Source organism: Mustela nivalis, assembly GCF_964662115.1.
Source record: "Mustela nivalis genome assembly, chromosome: 17".
Lineage (NCBI taxonomy): Eukaryota > Metazoa > Chordata > Mammalia > Carnivora > Mustelidae > Mustela > Mustela nivalis.
The window spans coordinates 56,916,522-56,935,574 of NC_139036.1; the positions used below are offsets into that span (position 1 = coordinate 56,916,522).

Here is a 19,053-nt window from a genome sequence, read left to right on the forward strand (position 1 = left end):
TGCTCAGACACTGTCACCCTCGTCCTTGCAGGAGCCGGCCCTGCCCAGCCCCGGGCAGCTGCTGGCGGAGCCCCTGACCCGGCTGCATGGGGAGAACCCGCAGCATGCGCTGGATATCAACAAGGTGGTGAGTGACACGGTGGGGAGGGGACAGGGTGGGCTGGACCCTAACTCCTGGGGTCTGGCTGAGCGCAGGGGATGGGGGGGCACGCCCTGGCACGTCCTGCCCTTGCCTTGCTCCGTGTCTGCAGATGCTGCGGCTCCTGGGGGATGGGTCCCTGCTGCCCTGGCAGGAGCAGAGCATGGGCGAGTACCTGGTGCGGCAGGGCCAGCGCCGGCCAGGGCTGAGGGATGAGATCTTCAGCCAGCTTGTGGCCCAGATCTGGCACAATCCGGACGAGCAGCAGACCCAGCGCAGCTGGGCCCTCATGGCCATCCTGCTCAGCGCCTTTCCCCCCATGCCCCCCCTGCAGAAGCCACTGCTGAAGTAAGGAGCCTGCTTTGCGGGGCCCAGGGAGTGGGATCGGCGGACCGCCCACCCCCACTGCAGCCCTGTGCTGTCCCCACAGATTTGTGTCCGACCAGGCCCCCAGAGGCATGGCAGCGCTGTGCCAGCACAAGCTGCTGGGGGCCCTGGAGCAGGCGCACCTGGCCCCTGGAATGGCACGGGCGCACCCCCCGACCCAGCTCGAGTGGACGGCTGGCCGGCGGCGGGGCCGCATGGCTCTGGACATCTTTACCTTCAATGGTGATGCTTCCCTTCTACTCAGGCCTCTCCCTGCCTCAGCCCTCTGGCGGCACCCCCGGGACCCTGATCACAGGGTCCTGTCCTGCTCCGGGAGCCCCCATGGGGACAGCTGCCCCTTCTCATTGGAAGGACCTGCTGCCCCTCACTCCGGCCCCCACCGCCTGTCCCTGTAGAGGAGTGCTACTCCGCCGAGGTGGAGTCCTGGACCACGGGGGAGCAGTTCGCCGGGTGGATTCTGCAGAGCAGGTACGGGCCCCTGGGATGGGGAGTGTGGCCAATACAGATCGCTGTCCCCTCCTCATCCTCCCTGCCCACTCTCCTGGCAGGGGCCTCCTGCAAACCCAGGGCCAAAGCCTGCTCCCCAAAGACATTGGTGGGGAGTGGGGGCCTGGAGGGGTAAGTGGGCAGGAGCCAGACCAGACCGTAGGTTCAAGATAGGGAACAGGAGTAGAGGTTATGTCTGTGGTCCAGATTTTAACGAATCAGGTCAATAAATGAGCACATCAGACCCAATGTGGAAGCAGTAGGTTGTGAGGGGCGAAGAGAGGAGAGTTGTCTGAGGAAACCAGTGCCTCTACCAGGTTCTGCCCCTTCCCCAGCGGCCTCCCATTGGGGACCCTCGGGGTGGCCCTCTTCCTGGCGGATCACTCCCGACAGCACCGCTCTTCCCTCCCCAGAGGACTGGAGCTGCCCCCCCGTGGCTGGTCCGTGTCACTGCACTCCGGGGACTCCTGGCAGGATTTGGTTGGCTGTGACTTCGTGCTGGACCTCATCGGCCAGACTGAGGACCTGGGGGACCCAGTCAGTCCCCACAGCTACCCCATTGCCCCCCGTGGCTTGTAGGTACCAGCCCAGCACCCCCGTCCCAGCCTGTTCCTATCTCTGTTCTGTCACAGGTGACCCCCCGAGCCACCTTATCACACCCGGGGTTCAGAGGACCTGCTACAGCCCCAGCCCCCCCGCACATACCTCACCTTCTCCCACACCACGGGAATGACCCCCCACACCAGCTTCTTTTCTTTGCCTCAGACTGGACACCACCCCCATCCAAGGCACCCCCTTAGCTGGGCCCACTGTCTCCCACAGAGACGAGGACATCCCCCCTGCCCCTGGCATCCAGGCCCCCTCACTGCCGGATCCACCTCCAGGGCCAGCCCCCGCGCTACCCAGCGGGATCCAGTCAGGTAAGGCCAGAAGGGGCCCAGTGAGGTTGCCCGTGGGGTGGGAATAGGGGTGCCGGTTGCCCCGTACCCCAGGGGGGCAATAAGCCTCCTCTGGCCCCATAGGGGAGTCTCAGAACTCAGGGAACCTGGATGGCTTCCTGGACCACCTCTTCCAGCCAGTCCTCTCTCCGGGTCACAGGGTAAGTGTCCTTACACACACCTGACCCCGTCCCTGCCCCTCCCCCCCAACCCCCGGGGCCTCCTCATCTGACTCTGGCCTCTGGCCTTGGTCCCTTCAGGATCTGGAGCAAGCCTGGGCTCTGAGCAGCCGCATGAAGGGAGGGGGCGCCGTGGGGCCCATGCAGCAAGGCAGCTACCCCATGGGTGAGTGTGGGGCCCAGCATCCATTCCAGGGTCTCCCCAGCCCCACAGCATGGGCAAAGCACTGCCAGGGACCTCTAGGCACCCGGGGTGAGAGCTCCAGCCAGCACCCTGGGGGCCCTTCCTCTTCTTATTGCTGGAGGGCTAGAGGGAGGGGGTCTGTGGGCTCAGATAAGGATTGACCCAGGAGGGTCCTGTTCCCTCAGTTTACCCAGGGATGATGCAGGTGCCTGGATACCAGCCGGCCATGGTGCCTGCCCCTGTGCCCATGATGCCAGCAATGGGCGCAGTCCCTGCCATGCCAGGTAAGGCCAGGTGGCAGGTCCCTTCTCAGGTAGGAGCTGGAGGAAGGGAGGTCCCGCCAGGGGCGCCCGGAGGGCCAGCGGGCAGGGGGCCATGTGCAAGCTGGGCACCTGTATGCCACCTGCAGCCATGGTGATGCCACCGCAGCCGCCGCCGGCACCGCAGCCCCTGCTTCCCAGTATGGACCCGAGGCAGCTGGCTGCCCAGCAGCAGAGCTTCATCAACCAGCAGGCGCTCCTCCTGGTGAGGGTGGGCAGGGCCCTCAGAGCTCCTCGGGGCCAGGTCTGCGGGGCCCAGCCCGACCCGCTCTTACCAGGCCCACTGCCTCTTCCCACTCAGGCCCAGCAGATGACCACCCAGGCCATGACCTTGTCGCTGGAACAGCAGACACAGCGGCACTGGCGCCAGGCTCAGCCTCAGGCCCAGGCCCCTGGAGCTGCTTCCCCGACCTCACCCCCACCTGTCGCCCCCAAGCCTAAGAAGCCCCTGGCCCTGCAGCGAGAGCCAGAGCGGGAGGTGGAATCGGTGGGTGCCTGTCTGAGGGCGAGGAGCCGGGCAGGGTCTAGGATGGAGACGGTAGGTTCTAGGGCCGAGCGGCCACGGGTCCCCACGGGAGCAGGAAGAGGAGGAAAAGATGCCTGGGGTCCGAGCCCTAGCAATGGGGTCGAGGGATGGAGGGGATGCTGGGGGAGGGGCAACTTGGCTGGGGGAGGGGCAACTCGGCTGGGGGAGGGGCAACTCGGCTGGCGGGGCTACCCCTTCACTTCCCCTTCCTGCCCTCAGGAGACCTCACAGGAGCCCCCAGAGAAGCCCCAGCGGCCCAAGAGCTTCAAGCAGAAGCAGGACTATTTCCAGAAGATGGGTGAGGGTGCTTGGGGTGGTCGGGTTCCGCACAGGCCGGGCCGTGTGGGGCACACTCTCCTCCCCTGGGTCCATGTCACCCGTCTCAGAGCCCGCTGGGCACAGCAGGGAGAGTAATCGGGCCACCTGGGGCACATACAGGGCAGCAGCAGATCACGGTGAAGACAGCGAAGCGTCCGCCCAAGGTGCAGATCTCCCAGGATGAGGAGCAGGACGAGGAGAAACCGAGAGGTGGGGAGGCCGTGGGGGGGCCATTGGGGGGCCGTGGGGGAGGGCCGCGCCCTGTGGGACTGGACGGGGTTTCATGTGTTTCTTCTCCTTCTGGTCAGTGCCCTCACCCCCTCCTCCCCGTGTAGTGACGAGTCCCCCGACACAAGGTAGGGTCAAAGCTGCACAAGAGGCGGAGGCCAAGCCGGCGGCCCAGAGGGCAGGGCCCGGTGGTCACCCTGCGCCAGCGCCCCACCAGCGGGCTGAGCCGAGCCGGGAGATCCGGAACATTATCCGCATGTACCAGAGCCGCCCGGGCCCCGTGCCCATGCCTGTGCAGCCGGCCAGGTGGGCCTCGGGGGCGATTGGGGCTGCCCCCTCCCTGGGGAGTCACCCTGGGGACTCAGGGCCTCTTCCTTCTCTCAGGAAGCCCCCGAAAAACTTCCTGAAGAAAAACAACCCCAAGGACGAGGCTCTGGCTAAGTTGGGGATCAGCGACGCCCACGCACCTGTGTCGGTGAGGCCCCAGCCCCCGGGCATGGCTTCTCACCTCGGGGGTCCAGGGCTCTCTGGGGTGAATTTGGCCTTAACCCTAGACCCAGCTGCGTACATGCTTTGTGCCTCCCCAGACGCCGTCCCCCAGCCCTGGGAAGGGCCCCGCACCAGCCGTGGCCCCTCGACCCAAGTTCCCACCACAGTTCAGGCCCTCCAGCTCCGACAAGGACAGCCAGGGTCTCTCTGACGAGACTCCACCTGCCCCCCAGTCACCCTCACCTCCACCAGCACCCCCGCTGCCTCCGCCTGAGGAACCAGACAGCCCTTTAGCTGGGCCCCACAGTAAGGACCCTTCTATCCCTCTCTGGTGGGCTTCCCTGGGGTGGGGCAGGGTTTCCAGAAGCCTCTCCATGCGCAACGCTATAAGGTCAGGTGCTCAGGGCTCCGGACTTTGGAGCCATGGGCAAGGAGCCCCAGCTTCCGCGTTCCTGTCCCGGGCAGGGCCCAGGTAACTCTGGGGCCCATGTGGCTTTGAGGGCCTGCCCTGGGGTATTGTCCTTGGTGCATCCTGGCAGCTCCAGACTTAGTGGCCCTGCTGACGTGGTCAAGGACAGCAGGGAACGTCTGAGGGCTGGAAATGGAGCCTGGAGATGGGACGTGGGCAGGAGGGAGGCAGCAAAAGTCCAGCGGGCAGAGCCCTCACGGGGCCCTAGGGAGGGGGGCAGTCTTCTGTCCCCATGTCCCTGTCATTCTGGCTCTGGCAGCTCCTCGCTGAAGCCCTTTGGCTCCTCCCTCTGCCAGGCTGGATGGAGCCCATGGAGGACCAGGGAGTCTCCACGCAGCTGCTCGTGCCCTCCGGCAGCGTGTGCTTCTCCTACCTCAACCCGTCCTGGCGGTTGTTCCTGCGCAAGGAGGTGGGCAGGAAGCTGGGGCCGCCGCCAGGCCTCTCCCTGGGCTGGGGAGGGGCTGCAGGCTGTGGGTGGGACCCCAGCATCCCCCCCCAACACACACACACACACACACACATACACGGGGGCTGCCTTCCCACGACCCGCCTCATCAGGCCTGAGTCTCCTGCCGGGTCTGGGAGGCAGGGCTGGGAGGTTGGCGGGGGGAGGGCAGGGCACTGACCCCATCTCCGCTCCTCGTCCCTGCTCTCCCACAGGTGTTCTACCCCCGGGAGAACTTCAGCCACCCCTACTGCCTCAGACTCCTCTGTGAGCAGGTGAGAGAGCCTGGCCCACCTGTCCCAGGGACAGACACACAGCACCGGCCCCTGGGCCAGGTCACCAGCGGTGCAAGGGGCACACAGCTGGCACTCAGAGGGCAGGCGCTGGGTCTCAAGCCCTGCCTTCATTTACTTCATCCTCAGCACATCCCTGAGAGTAAGGACCACTACTGGCTGGCAGTGAAGGGTTCAAAACAAAGCATACACCGTCCCCAACACAGGCCCTGGCACACAGCAGATGCTCCTGGATGTTCCCGGGATCCTGCCTCTTGCCCCACATTCTGTATCCGTCGCCCCCCGCTCCCCCCCAGGTTCTGTTCCTTCAGGGAACTGATCTCACCTGACCCAGGAGCAGCGGCCCCCTAGTGTGGGTCGCGGAGGCTAGAGGGAGGTGGGGGTGGCGCCAGGCTCAGGGGCCGCACATCCCCCTGCTCCACCCGTGCCCCCGGGGCTCTCCAACTTCTCCGTGTGTGGCTGCCTCCGTGGTGCGCTCTGGCGCAGGGATCTGGTGGTGACCACTTGGCTCTGCCCCTAGATCCTGAAGGACACCTTTGCCGAGTCCTGCGTCCGAATATCCCAGGAGGAGCGGAGCAAAATGAAAGAGCTGCTGGGTAGGGTCTGGCGACCCGGGAGTCAGGGGCTGAAGTGCTGGGACTAGGTCTGTCTGTCTGGAGGGAGCAAAGCCTGGGTGTCCCCGTGGCGGAGCCTGAAGACAGTCGGGGATCGTTCCTGCCCACAGGAGACCTGGAGGTCGGCCTGGAGTCGCTCAGCACCACGGAGGACAGTGTTAAGAAGCGCATCGTGGTGGCCGCTAGGGACAAGTGGGCCAATTACTTCTCCCGAATTTTCCCTGTCTCGGTCAGTGAGGCTGGACGCAGGGCTGGGGACATCAGCTCCCCAGTCTGGATCCCAGCTCACTTGGCGAGGGCCTTTGTGGCAAGGATGAGCACGGGGACAGGGGTGGGCCCCAACGGAAGGACAAAGAGCAGCACCGGCCCTGAGGAGCCCCAGGGCATCTTGGATGCTGGCGGGGACCAGGAGCCTGTCCCTGACGTAGCCACCTTCCTTCCGGGCAGGGAGAGAGTGGCAGTGACGTGCAGCTGCTGGGCGTGTCCCACCGGGGGCTGAGACTGCTCAAGATGACCAAAGGCCCCAGCCTCCACCCCAGCCAGCTGAAGACTCTGTGCTCGTACAGGTGAACCTGGGCCGGGGGCTGGCGGGGGCGCCAGGCAGGGGGCTGGCGGGGCGAGCTGGCTCTCAGCTCATGGCCTCTCCGCGGGTGCATAGCTTCGCTGAGCTGCTGGGCGTGGAGTGCCCGGGCCGCTCCACTCTGGAGCTGACCCTGAAGAGCGAGCAGCTGGTCTTGCACACGGCCCGAGCGAGCGCCATCAAGGCCATGATCGAGCTGTTCCTGAGTGAGCTCAAGAAGGCAAGTGCAGGCCGGGCAGGGGGCTGGCGGGCAGCGGGGCTGGGGGCTGGGTAGGGGGGCTACATCTGGTCTGGCTGGTCTCGGGGCTGACAGCCAAGCTCCGTCAAGGCGCCAGGGGTGGGACTGGGCGTTCAGGCCGGGTCCCTGGACCTGTGGAGGGCCGGGTGAGGAGGGAGGCCAACAGGAGGAGCGGGCCGGTCAGCTGCCCGGCCTGCTCACCCTCCTCCCGCCTGCAGGACTCCGGCTACGTCATCGCCCTGCGAAGCTACATCACGGATGACCACAGCCTCCTGAGCTTCCACCGTGGGGACCTCATCAAGCTGTTGCCAGTGGCCACGCTGGAGCCCGGTATCCCCGGGGGCGGGCAGGGCAGCCGGCACGGGGAGGGCAGCACATGGCCGAGCCGTGGAAGGGCCGAGGGGCCAGGTGGGTGAGACGCTGCCCTTGGGTGTCTTCCAGGCTGGCAGTTTGGCTCCACCGGGGGCCGTTCCGGACTCTTTCCTGCCGACATAGTTCAGCCGGCTGCTGCCCCTGACTCTTCCTTCTCACCAGAGAGGAGTGGCCAGCGCAAGAGTCGGCTGCAGCCCCGAGAGCCGGGGCTGGCTCAGTGGGAGAGGGCAGCGGAGGTGAGGAAGACGGGAGAGGCGGACACGAAGCCTAACTAGGAGTCGAGGACGGAATGGGCTCGGTCCCTCCTGAGTGGCCAGGACCGCCTGCTCCCTGCTGCGGGCGGGCAGCGCTTGGCCTGATGCCGCCCTCTCCAGATGTCTGTCTCCCCAGCAAGAGTGTGAGCCCCCTGCGGGCAGGGGCTGGGCGGTGCACCCTCCCGTCCCCTCCTAGCGCTTACCTGAGTGCTGCCCTAGAATAACGCTCAATAAATGCCTCTGGCTTCTGGTGGTGTGCTCTGCCTGCTCCTCTCGGCTCGGGCGGGGCGGGGGCCTGGGCGGGGGGCTCTGGGCAGGCCAGTGGGCCCTCGGGTGGCATGAGGTCTCCTGTGCTCTCAGCACGATGCCCGTCCCCCGAGCCAAGCACGCAGCGATGACTCTGTAGCCTACATCTCTCCGTCCGTGGACTCCCACAACTACACCATGCAGGAATTTGCCCTCTACTACTTCCGGAAGCCCCAGACCTTGTGAGTGCCCCGGGCCCGCCCTTCTGCCTGGCCGTCCTCGGTCTCCCTAAAGCGGCCTTTCTGCTCTGAGCCACCAGGCCAGTGCTCCCTACACAACCCATGATGGGGGCAGGAGGGCTGAGCAAGCAGGGCTGTCCTTCCTTCTGCTCCCTCAGGCCAGATGATACCCACGGAGATGCTGAGGAGGAGGCCATGGCCAGCCTGGTGCAGTACACCAAGGTGAGGGGGACAGGTGGGGAAGAGCCGGGCCAGTGGACCTGCCTTCTGGCCTCTACAGACCCCAGACTCACAACCCAGTCTCTTTGGCCACAGGCTCCCATACAAGAATCGCTTATCAGCCTCAGCGATGAGGACGCCAACAGGCAGGCTGTGGAAATCTTCCAGAGTGAGTGACCATAGCATCCTGTGAACCCATGTCTGCGATGCCTCGGACCTGGGCGCCAGGTCGCCTTCTGTCCTTGTCAACTCAGGGAAGCTCACTGGTGTTTGCAGAACCCCTCATAGGCCTCACCTATTTCTACTCACTCCCAAGGGGTGTGGGTTGCATGGAGTCTGTGCAGGAAGGCAGCGCTCTGTCCAGCTGGCTACGTGCTGTGTGTAGCCGCAGGTGCCCACGGAACCTCTCTGAGCCTGGTTTCCTTATTGGTAAAGCGGAGACTGCTCTGCTCTGCCTGGCTCGCGTGCATTTTAGGGATCAAGGCATGAGATGACACGGAAAGCCCTGTCTAACGACAGCATGGGCCAAAACCAGGCCCCCAACCCAGCTCACAAGCTTCTCATCCTGCAGCTCTGATGCGGTTCATGGGAGACCTGTCTAAGCCCCGGGGCAAGAATGAGATGGAGCTCCTTTACGACCTGCTGAGGGTAAGCAAGAGCTTGTGTGCTGAAAGCCTTGGGGAGACTGTGTGTACCTTGAGGGTCTGTTCCTGTCTTCCTGCCTGGGTCTGAGTGGCTTCCCCCTCCCCTTAGCCACTAGTCTAATTCAGATCATCCAACAGTATTTATTGAGCACCTAGTACATGCTGGGGACACGGCAGTGAACTAAGCAGGCTCAGTTCTCACAAGGCTTACGAGCTAGTGAGAGACTTCTGGTAAACCACGAAGCAATGTGTTCAAGAGTAAAAGGTGCTGCAGAGACCAATACAGCAGGGAAGGGGCTGCTAGAATGCTGAGGCTTGGCGACAAGGTGACCCTGGAGCAGAGATCTGAGGGAAGCTGGGGGGAGAGGCATGTGTGCATTGGGGGTATCACCTGCAGCTGGTAGGAGCAGGTCGGCAGGGGCGACAGTCCTGGTGACGGTGGGCCTTAGCACCAGCAAGGCCAGCATGGCCGGTGTGCCAGTGAGTCAGGACAGAGTGGAGGATGAGCTGGAGGGAGTCGGCAGGTCCGGGTCACGGCAGGCCATCAGAGGTTCCTGTTGGGACTCTGATTTCTCAAGAGACGTGGGCAGTCACTCAAGGGGATTTGCAGAGAGACTGGCTTACCTTTTCAGGGGGCGCAGTTTGCCACCCCTCCCAGGGGGAGATAAGTGCCAGAGGGCGTTATGGCAATGATCACAGGTGAGGGATGGTGCGGGCCAGGCCCAGAGGTAGCAGCTGAGAGGAAAAGACTCAGAACAACAGGGTTTGCTATGAATTGTACGTGGGGTGTGACAGAGAGGTGCCAAGGATGTCATGGAGGCCTTGGCCAGAGTAATGACCGTCTTCGATACGGGGGCCTAAGGGAGGAGCAGGTCTGGGTTGGTGCAGGAAAGTCTTTTGGACATAGGAAGTGTGCAGTCCAAACTTCCACGTGGGGGGGCCTGGGTTCAAGGAGAAGTCTGGGCTGGAGGTCAGCACTGATAGTCATCAGCAGTGGGAACAGCTGAGATCAGCAGGGCGTGTAGACTGAGGCCCAAGGGCACTGAGGCCCTGGAGGTCAAGGAAGTAAGGGGAGCCAGCGGAGAAGACAGGGCTGAGCACAGCCCGTAAGCGGATGAAGATGGTGACTTAGAGAGTGACCCGTTGGACACAGCTGTGTCCAAGACCGAGAGGTGGCCCCAGCCATCGCTGTTAGTGGGATTTCTTTTCAATTTTATTTTTTAAGATTTTGTTTATTTATTTGACAGACATCATAAGCAGGCAGAGAGGCAGGCAGAGAGAGAGGAGGAAGTAGGCTCCCTGCTAAGCAGAGAGCCTGATGCAGGGCTCGATCCCAGGACCCTGGGATCATGACCTGAGCCGAAGGCAGAGGCTTTCACCCATTGAGCCACCCAGGCGCCCCGTTAGTGGGATTTCAGACTTCAGCTCCCGTGTCACCCTGCCCCACTCTTCGGTCCCCACAGCCGTGCCGGGAGAACAAGAACCTCAGAGATGAGATTTATTGCCAAGTCATCAAGCAGGTGACCAGACATCCTCAGCCGTGAGTATGCGGGGCCGGGGGAGGTGGCGGAGGGCAGCCGGCGCGGGGGCCCAATCTTGCCGGCCCGAAGCCCACACTCTCCACCCTGCAGCGAACACTGTGTCCGCGGCTGGAGCTTCCTCAGCCTCCTGACCGGCATCTTCCCCCCGTCAGCCACGCTGATGCCCTACGTGACCAAGTTTCTGCAGGACTCAGGCCCAAGCCAAGGTGCCTATGGGAGGGACTTCCCAGGCTGGGGTCTCAGCAGCTTGGGGAGGGGTTTGGAGATGCCGGTGACCCCAGCCCGCTTCCCCTCTGCAGAGCTGGCCCGGAGAAGCCAAGAGCACCTCCAGCGCACAGTCAAATACGGGGGCCGCTCGCGGCTGCCCTCCCCAGGCGAAACTCAGGCTTTCCTGGTATGGCGGGGTGGGTACAGGAGGTTGGGCATTATGGGACTCCCTGGTGGGGACAGGGAGTTGGGGCCTCTGGCCACTGGCGGACTGACCCTACAACCTGCCTCAGCAGAAAGGGCAAGAAGTCCGCTCGCTTCTGGTTCGCCTGCCGGGGGGGATGGACTACAAAACCAGTATCCGGACTTTCACGGTGAGCGTGGGGCCAGAGAGGGGCTGGGGAGAGGCAGGAAAGCTGTGGCATCAGTTCTGGGCACCCCCCGCACCCCAGCCTCACAACCCCACCACGCACGGCCCTGTCCACATGCCCCAGGTGGCAGCGGATGTGCTGGAGGACCTGTGTCAGCAAATGGGCATCACAGACCCCTGCGAAGTGCAGGAATTCGCCCTCTTCCTCATCAAAAGGGAAGGTGAGCCCCTCGCCTGGGGAAGAAGCGGGGACAAGCTGGATGCCAGGAGGCAGCTTACCTACCGGTTGTATGCCTACAACTGGGGCAGGTTTCTGGGCCGGGGCTGCCAGGACTGCGGGCAGGACTGGCCCTGGACGTCAGGGCGGGCTGTGGACCTGGGCTCCCTATTCAGGCGAGCTGGTGCGGCCCCTGTGGCCCCATGAGTACCTCAACAGCGTGGTGGATCAGGACGTGAGCCTGCACAGCCGGCGGCTCAGCTGGGAGACGCCACTGCACTTCGAGAATCCCACCTACACCACTACCCACTACATGCAGGTCAGCTGCCACCCCCCCCACCCCCCCGGCCCCCACCAGCTGGTGGCTGGACCCCGGGCTGCAGCTTAGAGGAAGCCCTGCCCGGGTGGGGGCCCTCCAGGCCTCCCTCCCCTCACTGCGGTCCCCCCTCAGGTGCTGCGGGACTACCTGCAGGGGAAGCTGCTGGTGACCCCCCAGGCCAGCGCTCAGCTCGCCAGGCTGGCCGCCCTGCAGCACTGCAGCACGGCCCAAGGGGACCCCCTGGCTGAGTGAGTGCTCACACGGCCCCCCACCTCCTACCGCCCCTGGTCCTGCTGTTGCTGGGGCCCACCTCAGCGCATTCTCCACGGGCCTCTCCTTCAGTTCCCCACCCCCTACCCAGTCTTCCAGTGCCAAGGCCACTCGGCTTGCACCCTTCACGGCCTGGAGTTGTGGGGGCTATGCACACCTGACCCCCACCCCCCGCCCCGAGCTCCCCGTAGGCAGGGCCCATGCCTCATTTGTAAGTCTGGATTCCCAATCTCACCCACAGTAGCCCCTGCTCATTCATTGAGCGCCTGCTGTATACCCAGCCTTGAGCAACCACTCTGTGTCCTAGGCGAGACCTGCTGGACTACTTGCCAAAGCCGCTGCGGTCGCAAGTGAACGTGTCCACCGTGAAGAACTTGATGTACCAGGAGCTGAGGCAGCTGCGAGGCTGCAGCTCCCAAGAAGCCCAGATCAGCTTCATTGGTGGGTCCGGGGCCCCCGAGTCACAGGGGCCGAGGCAAGGAGCCCAGAAGGGAAGGTGTGGTGGGCCTGAGGAGGCCTCCCTACCGGCCCGGCCTGGCCGGCCGACCTAGGGCCCACTCGGGCAGGTGCCAGGGCATGAACGGCCAGAATGCCTACCCCAGCCCCTCCGTTCCCAGAGGCTGTGAGCCGCCTGCCCCTGTTCGGCTACACCGTCTATGTGGTGCTGCGGGTGAGTCAACCGGCCCTGCCTGGACCCGGCCTCCTGGGCCTGAACCGCCAGCATCTCATCCTCCTGGACCCCTTCAACCAGGTGGGCTGGGACCCTGCCCCCGTGCTGGTCCGAGCGCCCCTGCGCCACTGTCCCATCCCCCATGGTGACCCCCTCCCCGGAGAGAGGCCAAGCTCTGCTGTCTCTGCTGCCCCAGAAACCGTACTGCTCCATCGCCCTGAAGGACCTGCACCAGCTCCACCTGCTGAGCCCCCTGGAGAAGAAGGGGGCCCCTGGCCTGGAGCTCAACTACGGCTCTGCTGACAGCCCCCGGACCATCTGGTTTGAGCTGCCGAAAGTGAGTGGCCGGGGCCTCTGATGACACCCTGGCAAGGCGGGGGGTGCCTGACCCGGGCCTGGCACGCCCGGAGCCTGGCCCCGTGCTCCTGGCTCAGGGTGCTGCAGGCTCAGGGCAGAGGTGGGGGCACACGGGGGGCCCTGTCCTCACAGGCCTGTTCCCCGGGCAGGCCCAGGAGCTGAAGGACACCATCGCCTTCCTGAGGGACAGCAGCCTTGCCCCCAACTAGTGGCCAGCCTCACCCAAGAGGAATGGGGGAGGGGAGGAGATGAGGAAGGGGCCCCTCCCACATCCCAGTCCGACCGGAAAGGTCTCCCTTGGTGCTGTCAGGCCATTTTGGTTGGGACTTTCCCACTTGGCTGTTCTGGAACCTGCCACAGCACAGCACTGCTGGCCACAGTGGAGGCCACGGGGCAGGAGCTGCTCCAGTGATATCAACTGAGAAGGGCAACACCAGGACTCCCCCCGGGGCGGGGGCTGGAGTGGGGGCTGCAGGAACGGGCTTGGGCATCTGATGCTGCCCAGGCTGGGCGAGGGGGAGATCCAGCCAGCCCCAGGCCCGCGCCCAACATCAGCACGAACCACACAAGCCTGGGGAAAGCAAACAGTGAGAAAATAAAACTCCCAAGAGAAAAAGGCCGTGTTTTATGGGCATGTGTGTCTCAAATCCAACAGGACTTTATTTCTCATAAGTCTCTGTCGAGCCCAGCCTTCCTGACCAGGGGCTGAGCGGAGAGCAGGGCCCGGCTGCTGCCCTGCTCCCGAGCTCTGCACCTGGGGCCAGGCCGGAAGCTGGCTTCATGAGGGAAAGGGCTAGTGGGCCCAGAACCCGAGGCCAGCAGGGCTCCTCCTGAAGTGGCCCTGAGCCTCGGACTGGCGGCCTCACCCTGGCCTACAATTCAACCCCAAGAGGCAGAGGGACCACTCTTTCCTCTTGTTCCTCTGGCAGCAGCCACCACTCCCACCCCGCCCCCTTCTAATCTGGGGATCTGGTTCAGAAAACCCAGCCGAGAGAGGCAGGGAGGCTAGGAGGAGGAAGCCCTCGGACCCTGCAAGCAGAAAGTGGCTAGTTCCAGCCTTTGGCCTTGATTTGGGAGGTGACTGGGGCCATCTCCAAATAGGGCTGGAAGATACGGACCCTGAGCAAAGCTGATGCCCTGACGGCTGCAGGCTTCCCCCCTCCCTGTTCCTGAGTGAGGCCCAGGCTGGCCCACAGCTGAGGCGGGGGGAGCACTCCGGCCCTAGCGGGTAGGAGCTGGTCATCTCTGCGGGTCACACAGACCGTGCCAGTCAGCTTCACTCTCGCACCGGGCCCGACCGTGAAAAAACTGCTTGATGAAATCCTGAGCCTCTTCCTTCACTACAGATTCAGGAAGGGGGAACCTCCGTGAGGGCCCGTCCCCTCCCTGCCACCAAGCCCCGCAAACACCTCCTGGCCTGGTGACGCGGGCACTCACCGCTCCTTCCCGGAGAGGCCTTCTGAGTCAGCGAGTGTGAGAGGTGGCGGGCGAAGGCTTTAAATAACTCCTGGAGGCAGAGGGGACAGGAGCAAAGAGCACGGACCCCGCCCTGCCCCCCACACCAGAGGCCCTCGGCCATGACCCAGGGGCAAGGCAGACGCCAGGGAGAGAGGCAGCCAATCTCAGGGCTAGCCTGCTTTGTCCTCTGGCTCTGTTCCCTGCCCCCATGGTACCCAAGTGTCCCAGGGGAGGGTAGAACCAACCCAACTACCCTACCTTGGATGCAAACTTGCCCTCCTTGTAGAAAGGAGTCAGGCATTTGACCACAACATTTGCGGCCTCCTTGAGGGAGACGCCAGGGGCTGGGAGAAGGCAGGAGTCTTGCACTGTGGGATTCAAGATGCCCGAATTGCCAGTTGAGATGCTGTCCTTGGCCTTAGCTAAGATGGAGGCATTAGCTGAGGGGCGCGGCCTCTTCTGAGCCTGGTTCTCTGGGTTCTCCTGTGCAGGACCAGAATAGAAAGTCACTCTTGGGCTCCCTGTCACGGGCCCCTTCTCTCATTCTGGAAGACTGGGCCCCCTCTAGCCTGTCCCGTCTAGCCCTGGGATGTAAGAAGAGACGATTTTCCCCAAACCCCTCATCCAGAGAACAGATACTGACCTGCTCTGCAGGCCTCCTCCCCCTGAGGCCTTGTCCCTATTAGTACCTGCTGGGGTCTGGACCGCTTGCCCCTGTGTGTCTCCTCTGAGGGGGTGGGCTGGCCTTCAGGGGGGTCCTGGTCTCTGAGTGTGCAGGCTCTGGCCAGAGGGGAGAGCGAGCATGAGCACTCCCGCCGCCAGCTGCGCCCCTAGCCAGCCGGCCCAACAGAGCGCACCCTAGGAACAGCCAGAGCTTCCAAGGCCCAGTTAGCAAAGAGGCGGAGAATTTCAGAACCATCAGGGCCCTTACCTTGGCGTCCCCCTGGTACACTCCCTGGTCTGGGAGGGCACAGCCAAACACCCCAGGGCTCCATCCTCCTCTCCTGAGCACTCTTCTGGAGCTGCTGGGGGTCCCCGCACTCCCTCACAGGAAGGGCCGGCACCTTCTGCCCCTGGGGCTGAGGTGAGGGGAGATGGGCTCTTGGCCCTCTGGCAGAAGCGGGCGATGTTCTGCGAATCCTTGAGGGCCGCCGCGGCTAGGAGCTGCTGCTTCTTGCTGGCCCGGGCCTTGGCACTGCCCTTCGTGGAGGAGCTTTTCACCGTCTCAGGGGAGGACCCCCCACAATGAGCACGGCTTCCAGGGGCCTCTCCTCCGGGCCCGGGGAAGGGCTCACTACAGTCCTCCCGCTGGAGGCCGCAGGGCTGGCTGGGGGGCTCCTGCTCACCTCCCCGCGCAGGCTGGGGGGCTTGCTCCTTGGCACACGTCTTCTCCATCAGCTCAGTGGCCGTCTGGAATGAGCAGGAGCCTCTGGGGAAACCAGCTCCCACCCGCCTGGGTTTGGGCTGTGAAGAAGAGAGAGGTTCTGAGCGCACTCCCTGGCTGGTCCCGACGGCTGAGCTGCTGGGCTCTCGGGAGGAGCCGAGGGAGAGCCGGCAGGACACTGCGGGCTGAGGGTCAGGCCGAGGACGGAGGAGCTGTGGGGGCTGCAGAGGAAAGCTGGAGGGTCTGCCGTGGGGCGCCCCGGGCCAGGGCTGCGGGGCCCGGAGAGGGCAAGTGGCCGTGCCCTGGCTGAGGACAAAGGACGCGATGCCTTTTCCAGACCCAGGTCTGGGGAGGACGGCAGGATGCTGCTCACCGAGTACACCAGGGAGGCCGGCAGGATGTCATACTCGGTGGGCTCTGGGGGCTGGGCCGGCTCAGTGCAGCTCCGGGCAGCGCCTCCCATGTCGTAGAGCTGCCCATCCTTGGAGGCTCTGTGGATCTCAGCCACCTGACTCAGGGACAGGCAGAGATGCCGTGACACCCACTAGCTCCTGAGAGCCCCAACCCAGGCTTTCCAAAGTGGGCTTCTGGGGCTTGTGGCTGCAGGTAACTGGACACTGGCCGAGTTCTAGTCCTGACGGGGCTGGCTGGCAACACCTCCAGCTGGCCAAGAAGGGAGGTCAGGCTGCCCTTGTGTAAGTGGCCTCCTGGTAGGGGGCAGGCCGACAGCCTGGGAGGTAGGAGGGGCCGTCTCTCCCACCCCAGCCCCGAAGCATGCCCTGCCCGGCACTCACCTTCTTCAGCACGCTGGCCTTGTACAGGTTGGCCGCCTTGGCATTTCGGAACATGGCATGTTCCAGCTCCACAGCCTGGGCCTGGAGATCAGGTCTGAGGGTAGGAACGAACATGAGGCATCAGGCGGGCCTGAGCCCTCTCTCTGTGGAGCTCCTGGGATTCTCCCTGGGGTCCCTGGAGAGGACTTCAGGGCCTGGCGGGCATGACCTTGGGCACAGGGATTCCCACCTGGACCCCAGGCACCCTGGGGCTTACTGTCCAGCAGGCCCTGGCAGCCCCTCGGTCCTGGTGAAGCCTGCCCCCCACCGGGACCGCGAGATCTGCAACCACTGGGAGGAGGAGGGTCACGATCTGGGGGAGCGGCCCAAACAAGCCAGGAGGGATGGGGGTTCTCGTGGTCTACAAGGAATAGGGATTTAGGGAAGCCTCTCTGGCCCCTCTGACCCGGGTCACTCACCCATGGGTGGGACCTGTGGCCTGGTGGTTACTGCTCAGAGCCTCCTCCAGAAGCCCCAGGCAGTGCTCCCGGGCCTACACAAGGGAGGGAAGTTGGTCACTCAAGCCCAGGGTTGAGGAAGCAGGCGCGGGGGCTGGTGTGAGGCGCTGTCCACCGCTTACCTTCACAGTGAGGCGGGGGATCTTCCTGCTAGAAGCCTCTTTCAGGGGACAGTCCTCATCTGGGGGGAAGAGAGGTGGGTCCTTCCACTCTACCTCTGCTTTCTAGAGTCCCCAGCCCCCAATGAGACATCTATACCCTAAGAATAGCCCCAAAGCCCCCAGGGACATTTCTGTACTGACCTGGAGGCACAAATTCTTCTGTCTTGGAGTCTTTGCCCTGGAAGATGACAGGAAGGGACTATGAGGCATCTTGCCCAGCTCTAGGACAGGCCCCCGTCCAGCACCAGGGTAGGGGCCAAGCGACTGTGAACGGGGGTCCAGACCCCCATCCCCTTCACCTTGCGTAGGCTCATCTGCTTCTGGTAGAAGAGACTCCACTCCCGCTTGTGGGCCTCGTCTCTGCCCTCGTCCCCACTGCCTCCAGAACCTTCATCGTACCTAGGGGACAGGCTAGGTGTCAGCCCTGGGCCTGGGCTCTGTTCTCCCGGCACACTTCTCCGGTGTGGCGCTATTGTCTCCGACAGCCCGGCAGGAAGGAGGAACACCAGGCTCCGGGCTCCGACACGGTCCACGGGAACAGGGAATGGACGATGGCACTGCGGTGCCTCTGGTCTGGCCTTGGCACGAGGGGGAGGATGCTGGCCTATCTGCTGCAGGCTGGGGGCCCCTGACTTCACAGCGCCTCACCTGCTGAAGCCCCCATAGCCCCGGCGGCCTCCTTCATACAGCTCAGGGTCAAAGCCATTCCCCTGAGAAGGCCCGATGCAAGTCTTGTTCCAACTGCTTCTGTGCTCCAAGGCCTCCAGCTGCTTCCGCAGGGCCACAGGGTCCCGGCAGTGGTCACAGCCCTTGGTGCAGGCAGGGGGCGCATCCCCAAAGTACTTGGCAATGGCAGCATGGCGGCACCTGGCGGAGGCAGCACAGCAGAGGTCAGGGGTGAGGGACCCAGGCAGGCCAGCGTTCATCCCCCACTCCCTACACTCTGGCTGATGAACCCTACATGTGGGTTCCACACTCAGTATCTCACACACCTCATGCTGTCCGAGCCTGGAAAGGCATCATTTGGTCACCCATTTTACAGATGACAAGAATGAGATGAAGGAGCTTTCTCAAGGTCATAGAACATACCCAGTGGAGCCAGGGTGTGGTCTCTATTCTGTCCTGCTTTGCTACAGGTTACTCCTCTAGGTCCTGGCCTCCTGCCCTCTACCGTGCCCTCTGGCGGCGGGGTGCCCCAGAAGCAGCTTCAGCCCTGGGTACAGACGCTGACTCTGCTGCTGAGGCCTCCTCTTTAGGGGAAGCACTGGATGGCTCAAAGCCCACACATTCTGGCCTGTCGAACGGTGCAGGAAGAGCACTGGCTCCCCTGGCCGAGCAGGACTGGGGGAGATGGTGCCCCGAGGCACCATGGACGGCACCCGGCGCACGGGGAGCCCTCTCTAGGACTCTTTCCCGGAGGCGGGGGACGGAGGTGGCCCTACCCCCGCCTCGGCACTCTGCCCTGCTTCTATCTCTTGTGGACCTTCTTTGTCCCCAAGAAGACTGCCCGCATATGTAGCCCGGAGCTGGGGGACTGCCTGAGAGCAGAAACCAGCAGCTCTGCGAGCTGGCACTGTACGCTGCTCACTGGTGAGGGCAGTGGGGAGACCAGCCCGGGAAGGAGTCTCATCCCATCTTCCGGGGCCTCAACCCTGCCACAAGCCCCTGGCTGCGGTCCGTACCAGACTGCAGCTGTCTTTCTTACGACTCCCAGGATGGGGGCACAGTTGGTCCCTGGGGCAGCTGTAGGCCCCTGGAGGAGCCACAGATCTCCCAGGACCCTTGCCAAGGGCCAGTCCTGCCACGGGAATGTGGCACAGGGTAGGGGAGCCTGAGAGACAGGGCGGCAGAGGCAGGGCTGTCCAGGTGCCACATCCTGGGGACGAGAATCGGGGGTGTCACTCTCTAACCAGAACGCCGCTCAACGTGAGCACCGCCTAGAACTTCAAGAAACACTTTGACGAGCTGAAGCCCTGAGGGGCAGGAACCGAAGCAAGAGCG

The 19,053-nt window shown here is 64.0% G+C and overlaps 2 protein-coding genes across 5 annotated transcripts in view; one reads left to right on the forward strand and one right to left on the reverse strand.

The window, feature by feature from the left end:
• Positions 1-13,096, forward strand: part of MYO15B (myosin XVB) — a 29,081-nt gene extending 15,985 nt beyond the window's left edge. For both annotated transcript variants that reach the window (XM_082705134.1, XM_082705135.1), the window contains 39 exons: positions 32-127; positions 252-487; positions 570-748; positions 922-994; positions 1,426-1,587; positions 1,778-1,932; positions 2,035-2,111; positions 2,211-2,295; positions 2,499-2,597; positions 2,723-2,838; positions 2,935-3,120; positions 3,379-3,457; positions 3,598-3,687; positions 3,786-4,011; positions 4,090-4,180; positions 4,293-4,500; positions 4,960-5,072; positions 5,324-5,383; positions 5,922-5,997; positions 6,126-6,244; positions 6,463-6,581; positions 6,674-6,815; positions 7,052-7,163; positions 7,275-7,441; positions 7,820-7,947; positions 8,103-8,166; positions 8,260-8,332; positions 8,735-8,811; positions 10,271-10,347; positions 10,439-10,554; positions 10,648-10,742; positions 10,852-10,929; positions 11,050-11,146; positions 11,319-11,461; positions 11,594-11,709; positions 12,039-12,172; positions 12,349-12,482; positions 12,598-12,738; positions 12,908-13,096. In XM_082705134.1, the coding sequence (XP_082561260.1) occupies positions 32-127; positions 252-487; positions 570-748; positions 922-994; positions 1,426-1,587; positions 1,778-1,932; positions 2,035-2,111; positions 2,211-2,295; positions 2,499-2,597; positions 2,723-2,838; positions 2,935-3,120; positions 3,379-3,457; positions 3,598-3,687; positions 3,786-4,011; positions 4,090-4,180; positions 4,293-4,500; positions 4,960-5,072; positions 5,324-5,383; positions 5,922-5,997; positions 6,126-6,244; positions 6,463-6,581; positions 6,674-6,815; positions 7,052-7,163; positions 7,275-7,441; positions 7,820-7,947; positions 8,103-8,166; positions 8,260-8,332; positions 8,735-8,811; positions 10,271-10,347; positions 10,439-10,554; positions 10,648-10,742; positions 10,852-10,929; positions 11,050-11,146; positions 11,319-11,461; positions 11,594-11,709; positions 12,039-12,172; positions 12,349-12,482; positions 12,598-12,738; positions 12,908-12,967 (4,599 nt within the window). In that variant the 3' untranslated portion in view covers positions 12,968-13,096. The remainder of the gene's footprint in view (positions 1-31; positions 128-251; positions 488-569; positions 749-921; positions 995-1,425; positions 1,588-1,777; positions 1,933-2,034; positions 2,112-2,210; positions 2,296-2,498; positions 2,598-2,722; positions 2,839-2,934; positions 3,121-3,378; positions 3,458-3,597; positions 3,688-3,785; positions 4,012-4,089; positions 4,181-4,292; positions 4,501-4,959; positions 5,073-5,323; positions 5,384-5,921; positions 5,998-6,125; positions 6,245-6,462; positions 6,582-6,673; positions 6,816-7,051; positions 7,164-7,274; positions 7,442-7,819; positions 7,948-8,102; positions 8,167-8,259; positions 8,333-8,734; positions 8,812-10,270; positions 10,348-10,438; positions 10,555-10,647; positions 10,743-10,851; positions 10,930-11,049; positions 11,147-11,318; positions 11,462-11,593; positions 11,710-12,038; positions 12,173-12,348; positions 12,483-12,597; positions 12,739-12,907) is intronic.
• A 285-nt stretch (positions 13,097-13,381) lies between these two features.
• Positions 13,382-19,053, reverse strand: part of RECQL5 (RecQ like helicase 5) — a 37,170-nt gene continuing 31,498 nt past the window's right edge. For all 3 annotated transcript variants that reach the window (XM_082705204.1, XM_082705205.1, XM_082705203.1), the window contains 12 exons: positions 17,701-17,919; positions 17,352-17,451; positions 17,194-17,230; positions 17,014-17,072; positions 16,853-16,926; positions 16,395-16,488; positions 15,974-16,108; positions 15,148-15,680; positions 14,906-14,996; positions 14,475-14,699; positions 14,196-14,265; positions 13,382-14,098 (listed from right to left, as the gene is read on the reverse strand). In XM_082705204.1, the coding sequence (XP_082561330.1) occupies positions 13,998-14,098; positions 14,196-14,265; positions 14,475-14,699; positions 14,906-14,996; positions 15,148-15,680; positions 15,974-16,108; positions 16,395-16,488; positions 16,853-16,926; positions 17,014-17,072; positions 17,194-17,230; positions 17,352-17,451; positions 17,701-17,919 (1,738 nt within the window). In that variant the 3' untranslated portion in view covers positions 13,382-13,997. The remainder of the gene's footprint in view (positions 14,099-14,195; positions 14,266-14,474; positions 14,700-14,905; positions 14,997-15,147; positions 15,681-15,973; positions 16,109-16,394; positions 16,489-16,852; positions 16,927-17,013; positions 17,073-17,193; positions 17,231-17,351; positions 17,452-17,700; positions 17,920-19,053) is intronic.